The 18,372-nt window shown below is 30.7% G+C and overlaps 1 protein-coding gene across 1 annotated transcript in view; it reads right to left on the reverse strand.

Moving 5' to 3' along the window:
• The window catches only part of LOC140441422 (uncharacterized), a 43,638-nt gene extending 27,508 nt beyond the window's left edge, over positions 1-16,130 (reverse strand). The window contains exons 1-3 of the mRNA XM_072532144.1: positions 15,961-16,130; positions 7,913-7,989; positions 4,510-4,780 (exon numbers count right to left, since the gene is read on the reverse strand). Coding sequence (XP_072388245.1) covers positions 4,510-4,780; positions 7,913-7,989; positions 15,961-15,994 — 382 coding nt within the window. The 5' untranslated portion in view covers positions 15,995-16,130. The remainder of the gene's footprint in view (positions 1-4,509; positions 4,781-7,912; positions 7,990-15,960) is intronic.
• Between the last annotated feature and the right edge of the window lie 2,242 nt (positions 16,131-18,372).

The following is an 18,372-nucleotide window of genomic DNA, read 5'->3' on the forward strand; positions in this document are numbered from 1 at the left end:
TTAAATCGCCAAACATGCATGAGTGGATATAATAAAAAGGGGAAATGTAACGTTGCCAAACTTATTGGCTTTATTTGACTGTCTTTATTTTTTCTCTTTTTAGCATTTGAACAATGTTCTAAGATAATCAAATTTGGGCGAAATTGTTTTAAATGGCAGCTTACTGTTTTTTATTGGGAATATGCCACAATTTTACTTTTCAATAAGTGTAATATAAGATTTTCATTTCCATTTTGGAAATCGTTTTATATAAATGAAATGTATTATTGATTCGTATTTTAAGTACGATTTCCGAATTAAAAATCTAAACATCAAAATAAGCTTATTTTTAAGTCAGATTGTGCCTTATTTCCAATAAAAATAATAAACTGCGTATAACGCCACAATCGAAAAAACTTCATACAAAATTATTTGGCAACATCTCATGTCGCGTGGTCAAAGCACCAAATCAAAGTAGGGACACAGGTAAGAGTAGTGGTGGGTCGTTGACGGTTTTATCGTTAAGAGCGTAGGCGCAAAATTTCGGGCTAATGCTTTTTAAATGCATTTTGTTGTTTTCGAATTCTAAGAAAACTAAAAAATATTTTTGAAAAATTTAAACGCAGAATGAAAGAATACATTATTACAGAGGGCCGAAAGTCCCCGTAAACTTCTATAATGTTTATTTTAATAAGTTACAGGAAAAAAAAAGAGAAAATTTAGTGTGATTTTGAATTTCAAATATCTTATTTAAAAAAACTTTCTGTTTATTCTAAGGGACATTCGGCCCTCGGTAATAATGTAATCTTTTATTCTGCATTTAAATTTTTCAAAAATATTTGTTAGTTTTCTCAGGATTCAAAAAAATGAATGCATTTAAAAAGCATTGGCCCGAAATTTTGCGCCTACGCTCTTAAAACCGATTTTCGTAAACAAGTAACTATAATTGTTTAACAGTAGTTTCAAGTAAGAGAATACCTACATAAACAAACATAATGGCTATTATCGTTTATGTGTATATTTATTGAAGTGGAAGAAACTAATGAAGGATATATTTATTATAACTTGAAAAATAAACTCTTCTTCTTATTTTTGGAGATCTTTCGGTCTGTTTAATTCTGAAGCTGCCTCTGGTTAATTTTCTGGGAGGTAGATTGCCAACTATCCCTCCACCTTTTAGGTCGTCTTTCTGGAGGTCTTGAACCGGGCGGGTTATTTTTTAGGGCAATTTTTGGGAGTCGATTCTCATCCATTCGTCTTACATGACTGTACCACATCCTTTTACACTGCCTTCCAAATCTTACAATATCTTGAATTTTGCACTGCTCTCTAACGTTTGTATTTCTCACGCTGTCTCTTCTTGTTTTGCCCACTATTGTTCGTAGGATTTTCATCTCGGCAACCCAAAAATAAACTAAGCAATGCAAATAGTAAATCGTACTTACATTTACATTACACATTATTATTAAATCGCGAATCGTCTAAATTGACATTTAAAAACATAAGTTCTTCTACTTCACTTCTTGTTAACCGTCTTGTCCTTTTATTAAAAATTAAACCAGATTTTGAACATGTGTTCACATTTACTTTTTGAATATAGTGGTTAATATTGTTCTGAAGCTATTTTATTGTGGCATTTTAAATTAATTTATATTTAAATGGGAATAAGCCACAATTAAAGGTTAAAATACGTTTATTGACGTTTCAATTTCCACTTCGGAAATCGTTCTCAAAATACAAACATTAGTTTGTATTTTGAGAACGATTTCCGAAGTGGAAATTGAAACGTCAATAAACGTATTTTAACCTTTAATTGTGGCTTATTCCCATTTAAATATAAATTTATTGTGGTTAAGTTCGGATATACTTGGCGATGATTTTTCCACCATTGTAATGGACTCTCGATACAGGTGTACGTTTAGATTAGTCATTTTTAATTAATTGATCAAAAATACACCATGGACTTTTTCTTTTTTTATAGAAGTCACCAGCTTCTTAACTTTTTCTTTTGTTTTTTTACCTGAATTTTTATCAGAAAATACCTGCACTTTAAATCGTGTATCCATAAATGTACATAATGACAATGTGCCACTCTGTTCTATCCCTCTAGATATTTTTACTAAACCCGATATTAGTAATTGTACTACATGGGATACTATGGACGTAAGGTTACCGTTTGCTAAAATTTTATTGTAAGATTCTTGCTGGCAGCGTACCATAACAATCACTGAACTACCCTTCAATATTTTTGGCCACTTGATGTACTTGTTATTTCTTTAAAAGGCCGTAAAATATGGAAAAGTTGAAAACAAATATTCCAGTCTTTATTATTTAGATTTGGTCTAAGTCTACGTCTGTATTAACTAATACCAATGTGGAACGGATTGCCTCTTCTAACTCGGTTATTCTTTTTAACATGTAATAGGTGAAGTTCTACCTAGTTTTCACGTCTTGGATTTGCCGTTTGGGAACTTTATTATGTTATAATTGATACTTTAGAAGCCTTTCTGAAGATAAGGTACTTTTTTTGAAATGTGTTTTTTGCGGAATTGTCGAAAAAAAGACTTTTTATTTTATCTCTTTGTACACGACACCATTTAAGTGCATCCTCCACCAATAAATTTAACGTATGAGCAAAACAATTTAAATGTTTTCATTCCAAAACATCTTTAATAGCTTTGACCATATTTTAGGCATTATCAGTTACTGCAAAATTTACTTTTCTAGAGAAATTATGGTTTCTAGAAAACTGACAGCAGCCTAATAAAACCGTTTTAAATTCTAAATTTTCGGTTAAATATTGTCCTGTTAATGCGATGTAACTCTCAGTTACTCCAGCGTTTTGATTTGGTTTGAGTGTTCTTACAAACTTTCTCTGATGACGGGTAGACCCAGAAACACGTGTTAGGGAGTGGTAAGAGATTCAAATTAAATTGAAACGCAACCATTTTCGTATATTTATCGTCCTTACTCGACGCAATGAGTACAAGAATGATGGTAATTTATATGGGTAAATTGTTGATGCATAGTGGAATATAAATAATATTCCCAGCATCGCTCTTAAAGGCTTGATTAAGCGTGAGTATACAATTTACTTTAATTGCTATCGAAACATTTAACTTCATCTTTCCTCACTAGATGTCTCTAGTAGCATACTCTACTAATTATTTTTTCTATAATTGCCAGAGTAGTCGGTGCGTTTTGATTTGGTTTGAGTGTTCTTACAAACTCTCTTTGATGACGGGTAGACCCAGAACACGTGTTAGGGAGTGGTAAAAGACTCAAATTAAATTGAAACGCAACCATTTTCGTATATTTATCGTCCTTACTCGACGCAATGAGTCCAAGAATGATGGTAATTTATATGGGTAAATTGTTGATGCACAGTGGAATATAAATAATATTCCCAGCATCGCTCTTAAAGGCTAGATAAAGCGTGAGTATACAATTTACTCTAATTGCTATCGACACATACATTTTAATATTTAACATACCTAAGTACAGAATGATAATCCTATTCGCTCCGTGCGTGACCATGGTAGGGGTACCTTGAAACGATGCCAGCGTGCGTAGCGGCGAAATATGACACAATTGGAGTCTTTATACGCATAAATTTTATCAAAAATGTGTGCAAATACATATTGCGTATTTAATTGTGCTAATAATAGCAAAAATAGCAAGTGTAGTTTTTATAGGTTTCCAAAGATTACATATAAATTAGAGAAAAGAAAAATATGGATCCGTGCGATTAATATGAAAAAGTAAATATCACATAACATCATTTTTATGCAATTAAAATAGGAAATATTTAAATAATTTACCTTAAATGATATTTTATAAGGCTTCAAGCTAACTGCAGAGTGCCTGATGACTTTAGCTTTTATATCATAACTTTTACTATTACTGTTTTTAATTATATGCTCTTTCACGTGAAAAACTTGATTTGCCAGTACTAGATTTTTAACTTTTCTTTTCTGTTTGGGTTTAAAAAGATATATTATGATGAATTTTGAGAAACCCAGTTTTTAATACTACATTTATTTTGTACATAAACTGAAAAAATATAGTTAAAAAGTTAATTATTAATAATTGTCAATTTCGCCTGTATTTAACAATGTCAAAGATATGTCATTAATGTCATATGTTTAACCTGAAAATTGGTAGACTCCAAAACTGTCAGATGAAGGCGGTAGGTGTCGCGTCAGTTACGCACAGAGCGAATATAGTACCTGTGTAGATAAAAAATTTAAGCCATCTTTTTTAGGAGTTTAATTTGTCAACAAACTAATTTAAATTTACTAGCTTAAAAATGTTTAAGATAAATTTTCTCAGTTTTGAGATATTCTGGATTAAATCTTTTGACTTTTAATGATATTTTGTGAATATTTTAAAATTTCTATAGAGGATATTACATATTATATATTTAACAATTTTGTTAGTGCATATAATTCAATGTTTAATAAACGTGGCAATAATAGCAGAATACACAAAATTATAAAATCAGCAAATTAAATATTTTGCCATACATACCCAGTGCTACTTCGGCGTTATCCCTACATACATATTCAACCATATTGTTATCAATCTTTTTCCAAACTTCTAAACCTTGGTTCATGGTATCATTAAAACAAACTGACAAATAATCAACAGTTTTATGTAGGCAATTATCTAAAACAGATTTTAAAGAACATCTTTGTTGGACAAAGGTGTATGGATCATCTTTTGGGCCATGAACAAGAAAATTGATCTGAGTATAATCGTATTCAGGTCTAAGACAAATGTCCAGATTGGTTTTGGATTCCTAAAATAAATGTCATCTTAAAATGTGATTTCACAAAATTTCTACAAATAATCTTTTTCGTTTTGTTTGTCAGTGCTCAAAAATATCTCGAGGATGCTCTAGAAGACATTAATAATATTGACAGTCTGTTTATGAATTGCTAAAGATAATATAGTACATAAATCCATATAAGAAAAAAACACAATGTTTTAAAAATACTCAGCAGATGAACCATAGTTGTGATTGTTATATAATTTTGTTTAATTTTTAATTATTGATCATTCCATTTTTAAGTCATTTATTGCATGTTTTGGCATCAAAGTTTGATTTATCTTTATATGGAGAGCCTTACGCCTCTACTCGCATTCACATTAAAATTAAGTATTTGATTGGTTAGTCGATTTTTACCTATTCCTTTAGGTTGTTTCATGTTGTTTTAACGTTTTCTCATTTATTTCTTTATTTCTGTCTATCCCTTTTTCTTATGCTCTTTACTTTTATAAAAAATTCCCCTTCGCTAATAATAAATACAAGAGTCATTTTTGCGTCATTGATAGTTTTTACATTCTTATAACAGAGAAGCAGTATGTTATAAGGTTTTATATTTGTATTATTTCAGGTCCTGTCCTCTAATATTTTGTTAATTATTCTGAATATATACTACATTTTATTAAATATTTATTAATTCTCTCTATGTTTATTAAAACTAAGAAACACTCAAGTTAATTGAAACAACTCCATTTCTTCAATTCTCCATTTCTATTTTTTTCTTTTTTGTTTCTCCGTTCATCCATCTAAGTTTTATACAATTTTTCTTTTAGTTTTACTGAAATATTTCTCTCATACAATACACTATTCACCTCCGTCAATTTCATATATCCCACGCTGATTCTACGTCATGCATCTCCATATATTTTGTCATTACTCTTTATTATAGATCCTAGGTACTTAAAATTATTATTAAAACCACTTTGGTGATCGAAGCTATGATTATATTTGTAGCAGTAACTCCATTTTTAAATAAACAAGTCATTATTTTTGAACCGCCAAGTTTTAAACCTTTTTCTTCGAGAGTTTATATTTACTGTGTCGGATTCTCTTCAGAATCTTTTTTAGTATTTTTTTTAAAAATACTGCATCATAAACATACAGCATACATTAAGCATCAGCGATTCTTACGCTGCAGATTCACTGTTATCTGATACCTGAGTCAAATCTGTTTTCATATGCAAACGGTCACCGGCAATTTTTTTCTTTTTGAGCTATCACAACACATCTCGAGGAATTCTATCATATGCTTTCTGAATATCAATAAATACCCTACGAACATGTGTTTCTTTATTCTTGTAGCTTTTCATCAGCTGTCTTATAATGAAAATTGCATCTGTTGTTAATCTGGCTTCCATAAATACAAACTGATTTTCGGATATTTTGCTTTCTTTGCTTATCAATTTTCTTCTAATCGTTTCTATCGATTTATTACATTTATATCCAAGTTCAATACGAATTAGATCTTAAGCTATATTCAAACATAATGATGATACGTCATTGATTCCTCGATAGGAATTATAGTTGGATATGCATATTATCTTAAACTTCATTTTTTGAAAAAGTAGGAAAAAGTAGTTTAGTAATAGTATAATGAAAATATCGCAGCTGATAAACGTAGATATATTACTATCCATCAATAACTGGAGTAAGTACATGCTAGCTATTAGAAATATAGCCATCTGATTCGGTAATTAGTCGACACTTATCAGTCTATCAGTAAAATGTCCTCCAGGAAATGTATGATCACCTGTGCTGTGTTCCATGATGGTTAAAAATCTTTTAGAAAAGCTTCAAATCGAAGGTTTTCGTGTTCCATGCCGACGGCTTGGTTATACTGGTTAAACATAAGTAAGACAATATTATTGCTGATGCTATAAAACCCTAATGCCTAAAACCCAGTTTCAGTGTTTAGAAAAACAACGTTCCTTAAATCCCACTAAAGCGATCCTTATTTGATTGAATAATAGAAAGAAATTAAATTAACAGAACTGTTTTGGTAGAACAGTAGCATGCGCAATGGTACTGTGTCTCACTGTAGTCTTAGAGCAAATAATATACCTCGTCTGCATATTCATATAAGAAGGACCGGTCTTTAAGTGCGTTTATTGTTAAACGGGCTTAGCGTTTAAAACTCAGAGATCTGACTGAAAATATGGGGATTTTAAAGGATAGAACAACGTTATTCATAAGTATGCCTACAGCTATCTTCGTAAAACAAGACTTTTAACGCACACCAAATACCATCATAAAAAATGTGAAACTCGCTCTAAGCATAAAACATACTCCCACTTATAATTCTCATTCGGCCAGAATTAAAGAAGGAAGTAGGAATAAGGTTTCTGGTTCTACCAGAGAAACTTTGGAAGAACCTTTGGAAATAATCCTGCAAGATTTTAAGTCAAACTTATTACAAAAGATTTCTGTGCCCAATAGTGTGCTTAATACATATATAATATCTACAACTTATGAGTCTGTAATAATTTGGAACTGCAAGCAGTATTTACAATAATTCGCAAAATACAACAAAGTAATTTTTATATTTGTGCCAGAAACGAAATACATTGATGGTACAAAAAAATCAGTAAAACATGCTGAAAAAAAGTTTCTCCAGGCAAAATGGGCAAAGTCAAGAGTTTTGGACTGATTTATAGATGTAGGGAATAAAATATCTTTAATAGTGTGGAAAAGTCTACGAGACAATATAATATCTTTCAAATATTCAATCTACAATATATACTCCCGTAACTTATCAATATGTATGTCAACTAATATTTATATTATTCCATGTGAAAATGGTTTACAGCATTTCGTCTGTCCCTAACAAATTAAACACATCTAAAATATTGATCAATATTTTTCTTGCGTCATCTTTTGGTACCAGCAGATAAAACTACCAAAAATTACGCTACGAGTGCTTGTGTGCGTATTTTTTCATAAAAATAGTTAAAAAAGTTTGTGCTTGTGAGATTTTTTTAAAGATATTTTTCGTATCCCTAAAGATGTAAGCAATTTATTGTATATTATTATTACCTTGCGAATATAAAAACCTAAACAGAGAAAATTTTTTAATATCTTTAGAAATGTGTAAATCCGTATACTCACATTTATTCTCTTGATATCACAATTATGCCTGTTTAAAACTACTAGATTATCTAATAGATAAAAATGGTGAACCAGTCCTATAAATAAGAAAAAAAGGTTTGTGTTTTTCTTCGAATTTGAGTTAAAAAGAAAAGTTACGAAATCCAAATTTTTACAATATTGTTACGCTAATTTATGATAAAAATTTATATATTTGACGAAACCTGCGAAATTGGATAAAACTAGTTTTACCTGGATACGTTGTGTATTATTTAAATTAGTTGGATAAAAGGCAAATGAAATTGATAACTTCTTGATTTATTCCGGTTAATATTATTCCGGTAAAAATCTACTACAGAATTATTTTACAAAAGATATACCTAAGCATTGAGAACTTAAAATAACTAAAACAGCGATAAATATCATATTCAGTTTTTCTTTAAATTAGAAATGGTTATTTATTTAAACAGAATAATATAGTTTTAACACTATGCCTGGATAATTCTCACTCTATCCAGATAATTCCGTTGAATATCAATCAGACTTATAATATCTTCCCAATGTAAGGTCCTAAAGTATGTCAAATGTTTGATATCTGCAGAACAACCGCTGTCTTAGGCCAAAACATATATGGGCTTCTGCCGCGGACACAGACACGACTTATCTTTCAGTATGTTCTAAACGAACTTCCGTTATATGACCATCTAAAGCCAAGATCCGATAGAACATGGAGCGGCGTTCTTGATTGGCAAAGAGAAATATAAAATACATAATAGACAAAATTTAAAGACGGGAACCAACGCAACGTAAAACACCGTTTTCTCCTCAATATTTGGTATAGGATAAGGCAAAAATGTTTATTTACGGTGGTCGCATGCTGTTCCGTCGTTTGTCGGTAAATCAACACGGTTCAAAGAAAACTAGGAAGAATGAAGTGATGAATAGTACGGCCTTACCCCCAATACCCTTCCGATTGGGCTAGGGTCTGGTTAGATGAGTGTAGTGCTAATTTTACCATGAAGCGGTCTAACGAAGTTATTTTGGAATTTTTATCATTGTGTCATCATCATCAACTAGCCTCTAACGTCCACTGCTGAACATAGGCCTCCCGCATGCTTTTTCACTTAGTGCGATTTTGCGTCATCTGAATACAATTTGTAGTCTTTTTTTTATGTCATCTGTCCATCTCGTTGGGGGGGGGGGGTCGATCTCTATTTCTGTTAGCTTTTATTCGGGGTCTCCATTCCAAAATTCTTTTTGTTCACCGGTCATCAACTGATCTTGCTACATGACCTGCCCAGTTACACTTTAGTGTTGTTATCCTTTCAATAACGTCTGCTACTCCTGATCTTTTGCGTATAGTAGCATTAGGTATTCTATCTCGTAGAGAAATTCTCCCCATTGACCTTTCCGCAACTTGTAGTTTACTTACTGTTGTTTTTGTGACTGCTAGGGTTTCTGCGCCGTAGGCCATCACTGGCAAAATACACTGATTAAATAATTTTCTTTTCAGACATATTGGAATCTTAGACGTAAAAATATCCTTTATCTTTCCAAATGCAGCCCATGCTGGGTTTATTCTTCTTTTCAGCTCGATTGTTTGGTTGTCTCGACTTATTCTGATCTCATGGTCCAAGTATTTATATGAGTCAACTGGCTTAATATCTTTGTCTTCTACTGAGATGTTTTTGTTGTGGACTAAATTTGTCATAAATTGTGTTTTTGAAAAATTTATTTTAAGACCAACTCTTTTTGTGGCAGTATGGAGTTCTTGGAGCATTATCTGTGCCTGATCAAAGCTGTCTGCAATAAGAATGATATTATCTCCAAATTTAAAGTTATTTAAAAGTTTGCCATCTACATTGATGCCCCTTTCGTTCCAATCTATTGTTTTACAAGCGTATTTTAGCAAAATTGTAAATAATTTAGGAGACATGTTGTCTCCTTACCGAACGCCTCTTTCAATACAAAAGGTCCCAGTATCTTCATTAAGTCTTACACAGGCTGTAGCATGCTGATAAATGTATCTGATGGGGGATATGTATCGGTGATCTCTTTTAAATATGTGTTAGAGCTTGGAGCATTTCACTTTGATCGACCGTATCAAATGCTTTTTTGAAGTCGATGAAGACAAGTATCAGGGGTCTATTATATTTAACGGTTTTTTCAATCAACGACTTAATGGTTTGCAAATGATCATTTGTTCCGTATCTAGCTCTAAATCCTGCTTGCTCGAAAGGTTGATAGAAGTCTAGTTTTGATTTCAACCTATTAGTTATTATCTTCAGAAACAACTTATAAATGTGAGATAACAAGCTAATAGGTCTATAGTTCTTTAGCTCTATTATATCTACCTTTTTGTGTATGACTACTATAACAGCTTTATTCCACTGAGATGGTGTAACCTCTTTTGAAAGGTATATCATTGTATAAATTATCCAAATTACTGACATTTTTAATGCCCTAACTGAAGGACAAAACTAAACTAAACCCTCGATCTGAAAGGGACATGCTGTATTATGGCAGTTATCAAAAAGTAAATATTTATTAATTTCAGAGTAACCTGGCGGGCCAACCTATATCTCTTTTCTTTTCACTATTATCTATTTTCTAATTTCTCTTCGCCAAGGTGAAATGGCGAAGAGCGCCTGCACACGTTCTGTCAAGTCCCGATCACACTGCTTGTTTATTTATAGAGAAATAGAAAATAGATAATTCCGCAAAGGAAAAAAAGTACAATTGGCTCGCCAGGTAACTGTGAAATAAATAAACATTTTACTGTTTGATAACTACCCCCATGGAGCGTTTCCTCCCAAGATCGAGTGTTTAGTTCGGTTTTGTTCACCCTTCCAACACAACTTCGCTAGACCACTCCATACTGATTACCACTACACTCACTACTCATCGTACCAGACCTTACTCGCCTCAGAAGGGTAGGAGGGGTAAGTACCTACGTGCTATGCATCAGCTTCCAAGATTACTTCTAACCGTGTTGATTTACCAACAGCTAACGAGACAGCAGGCGTCCATCGTAAATAGACAGTTTTGCCATATCCCAGAGATCGTAAATCATTATTATTAAAAAAAAACGGTATTCCACGTTGATTATTAGATTTTGCCTTTTTCTAATAATTATCTCCATTTCTCTTCACCGATGAAGAACACCAATTCACGTTCTGCATTGTTTCGGCTTTAGGATGGAGTATTATTGTTTTGTAGCAAAACTTTTTTTAGTTTTGTTTTTGCTTATAGGTCGTGAAAATTATGCCGTTTTTCTTTGCAGTGAGTCTATTCCACTGGTAATAAGGTCACCTACGTATACAAATTCGTTAACTGCTTCGGTAACGAAGACCCTTAAGCTAGTGGGGACAAATGAGCGGAATCCAATTTAACCTAAGTAATAACCTTTTACACATTTTTTACTAATTTATTACCACCCTGATATTTTTTAACCAACAAACTAGCCTTAAAGGGGGCGATTTTGCTGGCTTAAAGTTCAAGCTAGCAGAATTCAGAAAAAAACTTTTTGCCGATGGCATATTTTTATACCCATTTTTTACTAATATATTACCACCCTATTAATTTTTCACCACGAAACCACCCTTAATGGGAGCAATTCTGCTGGCTTACTGTTCAAGCTAGAGAAATTAAAAAAAATCTTTTTGCCGGTGGCATATTTTTTCAGCCATGTTTTACTAATTTATTACCACCCTAAAAAAAATTCACCACCAAACCACCCTTAAGGGATCGATTCTGCTGACTTACGGTTAAAACTAGCAGAACTAATATATATATATATATATATATATTTATTTATTTATAATATACCTACTACAATGTTCGGCTAGGTCGTATTTTTTCGTCTGGTATAAAAAAATAAAAAAATGCACGTTTTCACATTTCAAGAGTTAAAAATTTACTATAGACGTGATCGTGCGTAGATGAATGTGCACTGGTGTTTACTGTGTATTAAAAATTACTCAAAAACTTTTGTACTCAGCATGAAACATACTTAGGGACAGTATAAAGGCGCTATATTTTCAATTTATTGCCAAAGTTAAATAATAGTGAAGAGGGCGCTATCAATCTAATATCCGATTAAGACTGCAGCCCCCACTTCTTGATTGGCGGTACACTTCGCTCAGGTCTTTGGATGTACCCAATAAATACAAATCTTTTACTCTTTTAACAATAGGTGTGCAAGGTGTCCCGACCCTCCTGTACGATTAGGTAATTAATGTAATAGACATAATAAAATTGTTTTAATTGGAATATTTTTCACCTGGTAATTATTCTGTGAAATATAACAATTACATTGTATTTACTAATACTCAACTTGATTTCAGTTATTTTATATTCATAAAAGGGACTCACGATTCGGTTTTTCTTAGCCAGGTACTCACTATTATAATCAGAGTCAATTTTTTAAAACTGTTAAATTTTATAATTTTTGTAATAACGTACATATTATTATATTTTCAATATTTAAACATTTAAAAAATAAATATTAGTTAGCACAGAGTAACATTTCAAAATGTTTTAAATTGGGGTAGAGTAGTAAAAACAATGACTAGTCTGGTAAAAACATAATAAAAATCTAGCAGAGCACTTTTGTATTTCCAAAAAGATTTCGCATTTAGGTAGCGTGGATGCGTAGCTTGTTGAATGTTTCCCATTAACTGTGGCTTAGGGGGTCAAAAATGGTGAATAAAATTCAGTAAAAACCTGGCAAGCAATTTATATTTTCAGTTACAGTAGAGTACAGTAAAATAATTGTAAAAATAGATTTTTTATCACCTTAAATACTAACTCAATAGAATTATTCACTTCTCATAGGGAGTAGTTGAGGGTCAATAATTACTAGTGGGGTAATAAATTCGTAAAAACCTAGCAGAGCACTGTCTTATACCATAACTATTTTTTTTAATTCTACTAGTTTTAACCGTAAGCCAGCAGAATAGCTCCCCTTAAGGGTGGTTTGGTGGTAAAAAGTTATTAGGGTGGTAATCAATTTGTGAAAAATGGGTAAAAAAATATGCTATAGGCAAAAAGTTTTTTTTCTGAATTCTGCTAGCTTGAACCTTAAGTCAGCAGAATTGCTCCCATTAGGGTGGTTTGGTGGTGAAATATTATTAGAATAGTAATAAATTAGTAAAAATTGGGTAAAAAATATGCCATCGGCGAAAAGTTTTTTTTTTCAATTATGCTAGCTTGAACCTTAAGTCGCTCACCTTAAGGTTGGTTTGGTGGTTAAAAATTATTAGGGTGGCAATAAATTAGTAAAAAATGGGTGAAAAAATATTACGTAGGTTAAATTGGATTCCGCTCATTTGTCCCCGCTAGCTTAAGCGTCCTTCGGTGACGACTGCTTATATAATGAGGATTATAGTATTCGGCGTTATGTGTTTATCTTCATGTATTTTTTTTATTGGTGTTTTTTATTAAGCTTATTTTTTGTAGTGTACGTCTTTCGTACACTTTTTTCAGTTCTCTTATAATATCGATGTCATCAGTATGGCGTATTTAGATTATTTGGTTATATACTTTGAATTTGATTGTAATTTTCAACGTCCGTGCTACGTTCTACACCCTTTATACAGCAGAAAGAAGACTTCACGTAGTCTGTTTTTTTTATATAAAAAGGTTCAGAGAGGTCCCCTAGATCAAAATTCAACTTTTCAAGGTAAAATAACCAACTGATTTGGTGTTTATAGGTTACTTATGTTCAGTGCCCTAAATATCGCTTTACTGTTTAAATATTGTAGACCCTTATATAATTTAAGCATTAGCCCATAAAATTTACCATATTATGAAGCCAATCTGGCATTTCCCAATAACTATTTCTACAAATGTTAAGTTAGGTTATGTCCATACAGCGACACAATATAATTGGAGAAAACATTTATAATTATCTTTTTTCTTCTATATTTTGGGAACTGTTCGAACAATCCAATTACAATGCAGCGATCTTTGTCTCCATATTTCATTTAAAAGTTATTTAAGCACCACTATTGTGTTATATTGTGCAATATTTATACAGTTACCTCGAAAGATTATCTTTTTTATCTTCAACATTTTCTTCTTCGTCTTCTATATGAAATCCTTACCTAAAATATTCCACCCATCAATTTATTTCGACTTTTCTTGCCTTTAATAACTCTCCATTCAGGCTTTTAAATTGATTAGTCTATAAATTTCTTAATTTCAGTCTCTCAAAAGAACATAAATTATGTTTGGCACTAATCACTGAGTAGTGAATAAAAAACAACTGAAGATTGCAGGAATGAAAATATTTTGTGAATATTAAATAGTAACAGTGAAGGTTGCCAAAAACTAATAATATTAAAACTAAATATAGTAAATATGATATACATTGTATATACTTATTTATATATATATATATATATATATATATATATATATATATATATATATATATATATATAAATTGAAATGATATTTTATATAGGAGAAAGAAAAATAGTGATTAAAAATAATTTATAAGTTACACACTAGATAATATTAGATATAAAAAGTATTTGGTTATTTTAATATGATATGTACTAGGGAATATTATAAAAATTATTTATGTGAGGGCGTTTTTAAGAAATTAGCATATAATAAGTGTAAAAAGTTTTTTCTTAATAATTATAATATTGTAAATATATTTAGGTGAGCCATGTGCATAGGCAACCAGTTATACATATTCTGAAAGTGACAGACATTTAAATAATAGTTGCGAATATAAAGTGGGGTTATTTGTTATTTAAAATGTTTAGTTTACATATATGTAGTTACGGATTTGAGGTAGTGTAATTTATTAATTTAGATTGTTTAAATTACATATAAGTTTACATTCTGATCTGAAAAGCCTAAATGTCAACAAAATTCTAGATAGAAAAGTAAAGATTTCTCTAGAACACAGAATTTAACCTTTGTTTACGGAAGAACTTTCTCGAATATGGTTATGTCTGTGGATTCAAGATATACTTTTTCGAGAACATTCATATATAGAAAAATTGGAATAGGATTTCTTGCTATATGGTTCTGGAACATTGAAAAGTTATAAATACTCGGTGATTTGGATTCAAGTAGTTCAGTCAGCAGGCCAGTCAGGCAGTTACAGTTAGAATGAAATCATTATGGTTCAGTCAATCGAGTCCAGTCAGTCAGCAGGTCAATTACTATAAAGTCAATATAAGGTCAGACAGTTAGTTATTAAGAAGACAGACACAGTTAGTTACAGTTAGTGAAGCCAGTTGTTCAGTAAGTTCAAAATTGATCAGTCACAATTAGGAAGAAAGTATAAAGTATGCAATAATCAGTGATTTAGTATTAAAATTTGATAGTATTAGAAAGTATATTAGACGAATATTGGTTGGATATTGGAAGAAATTAAAAATTATATTATGATTGGAGATTAGTATAAATCAACTTATAATAATTATATGGTGATTGGATATTGGCGTATTAAAGAGAAGAATAAATATAAATGCTATTAAGAAGAAAAATATCTTAAATTGGTGGAAGCTGATAATTGGTAAAAGTAATTTCACAAAAACAAGGATAACCGAAGCTGAGAATGAAGACATTGGGTGGTAATTAAAATCTATATAGTGGAGAACATATTCATTTAGGCATTCTGTGACAGAAAGGTACAAAATTTTGTTAATTTAATTTAGTTAGTGTCATAACAATTTCAATTTTAAAGATAGTTTGTTTAAAATTTACATTGTCTACATAATTTAATTAGTTTCATAAGAATTTCAATTTAAAGATAGTTTATTTTAAATTAACACTGGCTATGTTAAATATATATGTGTGCTTCATAATAGATATAATAAAGATAATTCCAAAAAGTGCTTACAAACTAATTCTTTGAGAACCGCGATAAAAACCCTATATAAATATATTATTAAAAAACACTCATTGCTCATTAAAACATCATTCACAAATAATACATCATCACAATATATATATATATATATATATATATATATATATATATATATATATATATATATATATATATATATATATCAAGAAAAGAAGAACATAAAAAAACGTACCTAAAAATAGATAAAATGGCAACCCTAGTGTCATGATTCCACAGTCTTAAATACAACTTCAATATTAACATTAAAAATAAAAATTTCAATTATTTTTACGTTACAAGACTTTATAAGACCAACCTTGCGGTGACCTTTACGATATGATTAGGAAAGAATTGCCGACGACTCGATAATCAGTAACATTTAAAATGTATCAAATAAACAAAATATATTATTTCGTAGTGACACAAATAATAGAATAATAATCAATTTATAACAAATTAATTTATAATTAATGTTTATATGTTTCTTGAAAAAATATTACCAAATTATGTAGTTAAATATAAAAATATATTTTATTACGGCTGTAAACTGAAGGACATCGTGACCAGCGAAAATCTTCATCTAGTCCCCTTTACAGCTGATATATACAGTGTGTCCGTAAAGTATGGAATAAATTTGATATTTCCTAAATGAAAAGCTTTTTTAAAAAATCTAAAACACGTCGATTTTTAAATTTAATGTTCTACATTTTACAATAAAATTTCATTATACAAGGTGATACACATTACAGTGATGACGTCATCGGCTCTTTTTTTAAATGTAACACCCTGTATTTTAGAACATTTTTAGATCGATAAAAATAAGTTGATTCATAAAAAGTATAATACTGAAGTCTAACGGATATAATTTGAAAGATATGCGCTTAGAAAATTAATTTTTATTGAATTAAAATATTAATAAATTATAAATAAATTATAATAAATAACTTGAAAGTAATCCAGTAATTAATACATGACTTAATCTTAAATGTTCCAATTGTAGCCCTTGTTGTATTTGACAGTAACCCAAACGTTGTACAAATTCTGGTAGAACCTTGTTTATGCTTTCTTGAGAAAGATTGTTTATTTCTTTACAAATTCTTGTTTCTAAGTCTCCAATATTTGCAGGTTTAAATTCTTTAAATGACCCCACATAAAATAATCCAAAGGATTGAGGTCTGGCGACCTCGCTGGCCATTCAATATGTCCACGTCTTCCAATCCACCTGTTCGGAAAAATTTCATTTAGGTACCTTCGAACATCTAAAGCATAAACTTTTATCAAAACCTCCAAGATTAATTGTATTGATGATATATATTAATTGGGGAATAAATTAACTAAAGTAGGTACGACATACCCACTTAAAAACTAAAGGTATGCTGGCCCGTTTAAATTTCCTTCGAAAAAGTAGGGTCCAATCATTTTATTTCTTACAATGCCAGCGCATACGTTTACCTTTTGCGGGTATTGTGTATGATGTTCCGGCATCTAGTTGGAGTTTTCTTTTGCCCAGTATCTACAATTCTGACGGTTGACCTCGCCATTTAATTTGAATGTAGCCACATCAGGAAAAAAATATTTTGAACCAAGAGAGGGTTTCGGTGGCTGTTAACATTATTTCGCAAAATTGTATTCTTTTATCTGGATCATCCTGGTTTAGTTCCTATACAACTGTGCATTTTACTTACTTTACTTACTTTTACGTACTTTGTGTATCGTTGTTTTGCAAACATCGGAATCACTACTTACCTTAAGAACAGAAGTGTGCACATCTTCTTCAAAAGCAAGTAGAACATCTAATGTTGTAACATAATTTACAGAGGGACGACCTGATTTGAGGTTTTCAACCGTACCACTTTCTCGAAATTTCTTTTCAATCTTACTTACTGTTGACAGCGTGATGGGTATTTCTGGATATTTATCATTAAATAAATTACACACTTCCATCTGAGTTCGCGATTTGTCTCCATACCCAATCATCAGAAGTATATCAGTTCTTTGCTTTACACTCAAATTCATTTCTACTTAAAATTAATTCTAAGCAATAATACAGAACATTCACGAATTAATACACTTATTGCACTACTTAAGTGTTATTGAACGTTACTAAAAATAATTACAGTTTATCAAAAACTAGAATTAGGCTACTTTTTTGCAATTGATAATAAATAATTTATTTTCTAAGCGTATATCTTTCAAATTATATCCATTAGACCCGAGTATTATATCTTTTTGAAATCAGCTCATTTTTATCGATCTAAAAATGTCCTAAAATACAGGGTGTTACCTTTAAAAAAGAGCCGTGTATCATCTTTTATAACGAAATTTTATTGTAAAATGTCGTGTTTTAGATTTTTTTAAAAAGCCTTTTTATTTACGAAATGTCAAATTTATTGCATACTTTACGGACACACTGTATATATTACGAACTAAATCTTATCTTTTTTATTAGAACATCTTCAATATCTTGATATATTGGAAAGGTTTAATACATATTTTATTTTTGGTGCGTCTATCTTTCCTCGATATAAAAATGAATTATTCTAATAATAAAAAAATAGAATACTAAATATATCATAAAGAATGCAATGACTTTTAATTTTTGTTT

The sequence above is a fragment of the Diabrotica undecimpunctata genome, chromosome 5, assembly GCF_040954645.1.
Source record: "Diabrotica undecimpunctata isolate CICGRU chromosome 5, icDiaUnde3, whole genome shotgun sequence".
In the NCBI taxonomy this organism is placed as follows: Eukaryota; Metazoa; Arthropoda; class Insecta; order Coleoptera; family Chrysomelidae; genus Diabrotica; species Diabrotica undecimpunctata.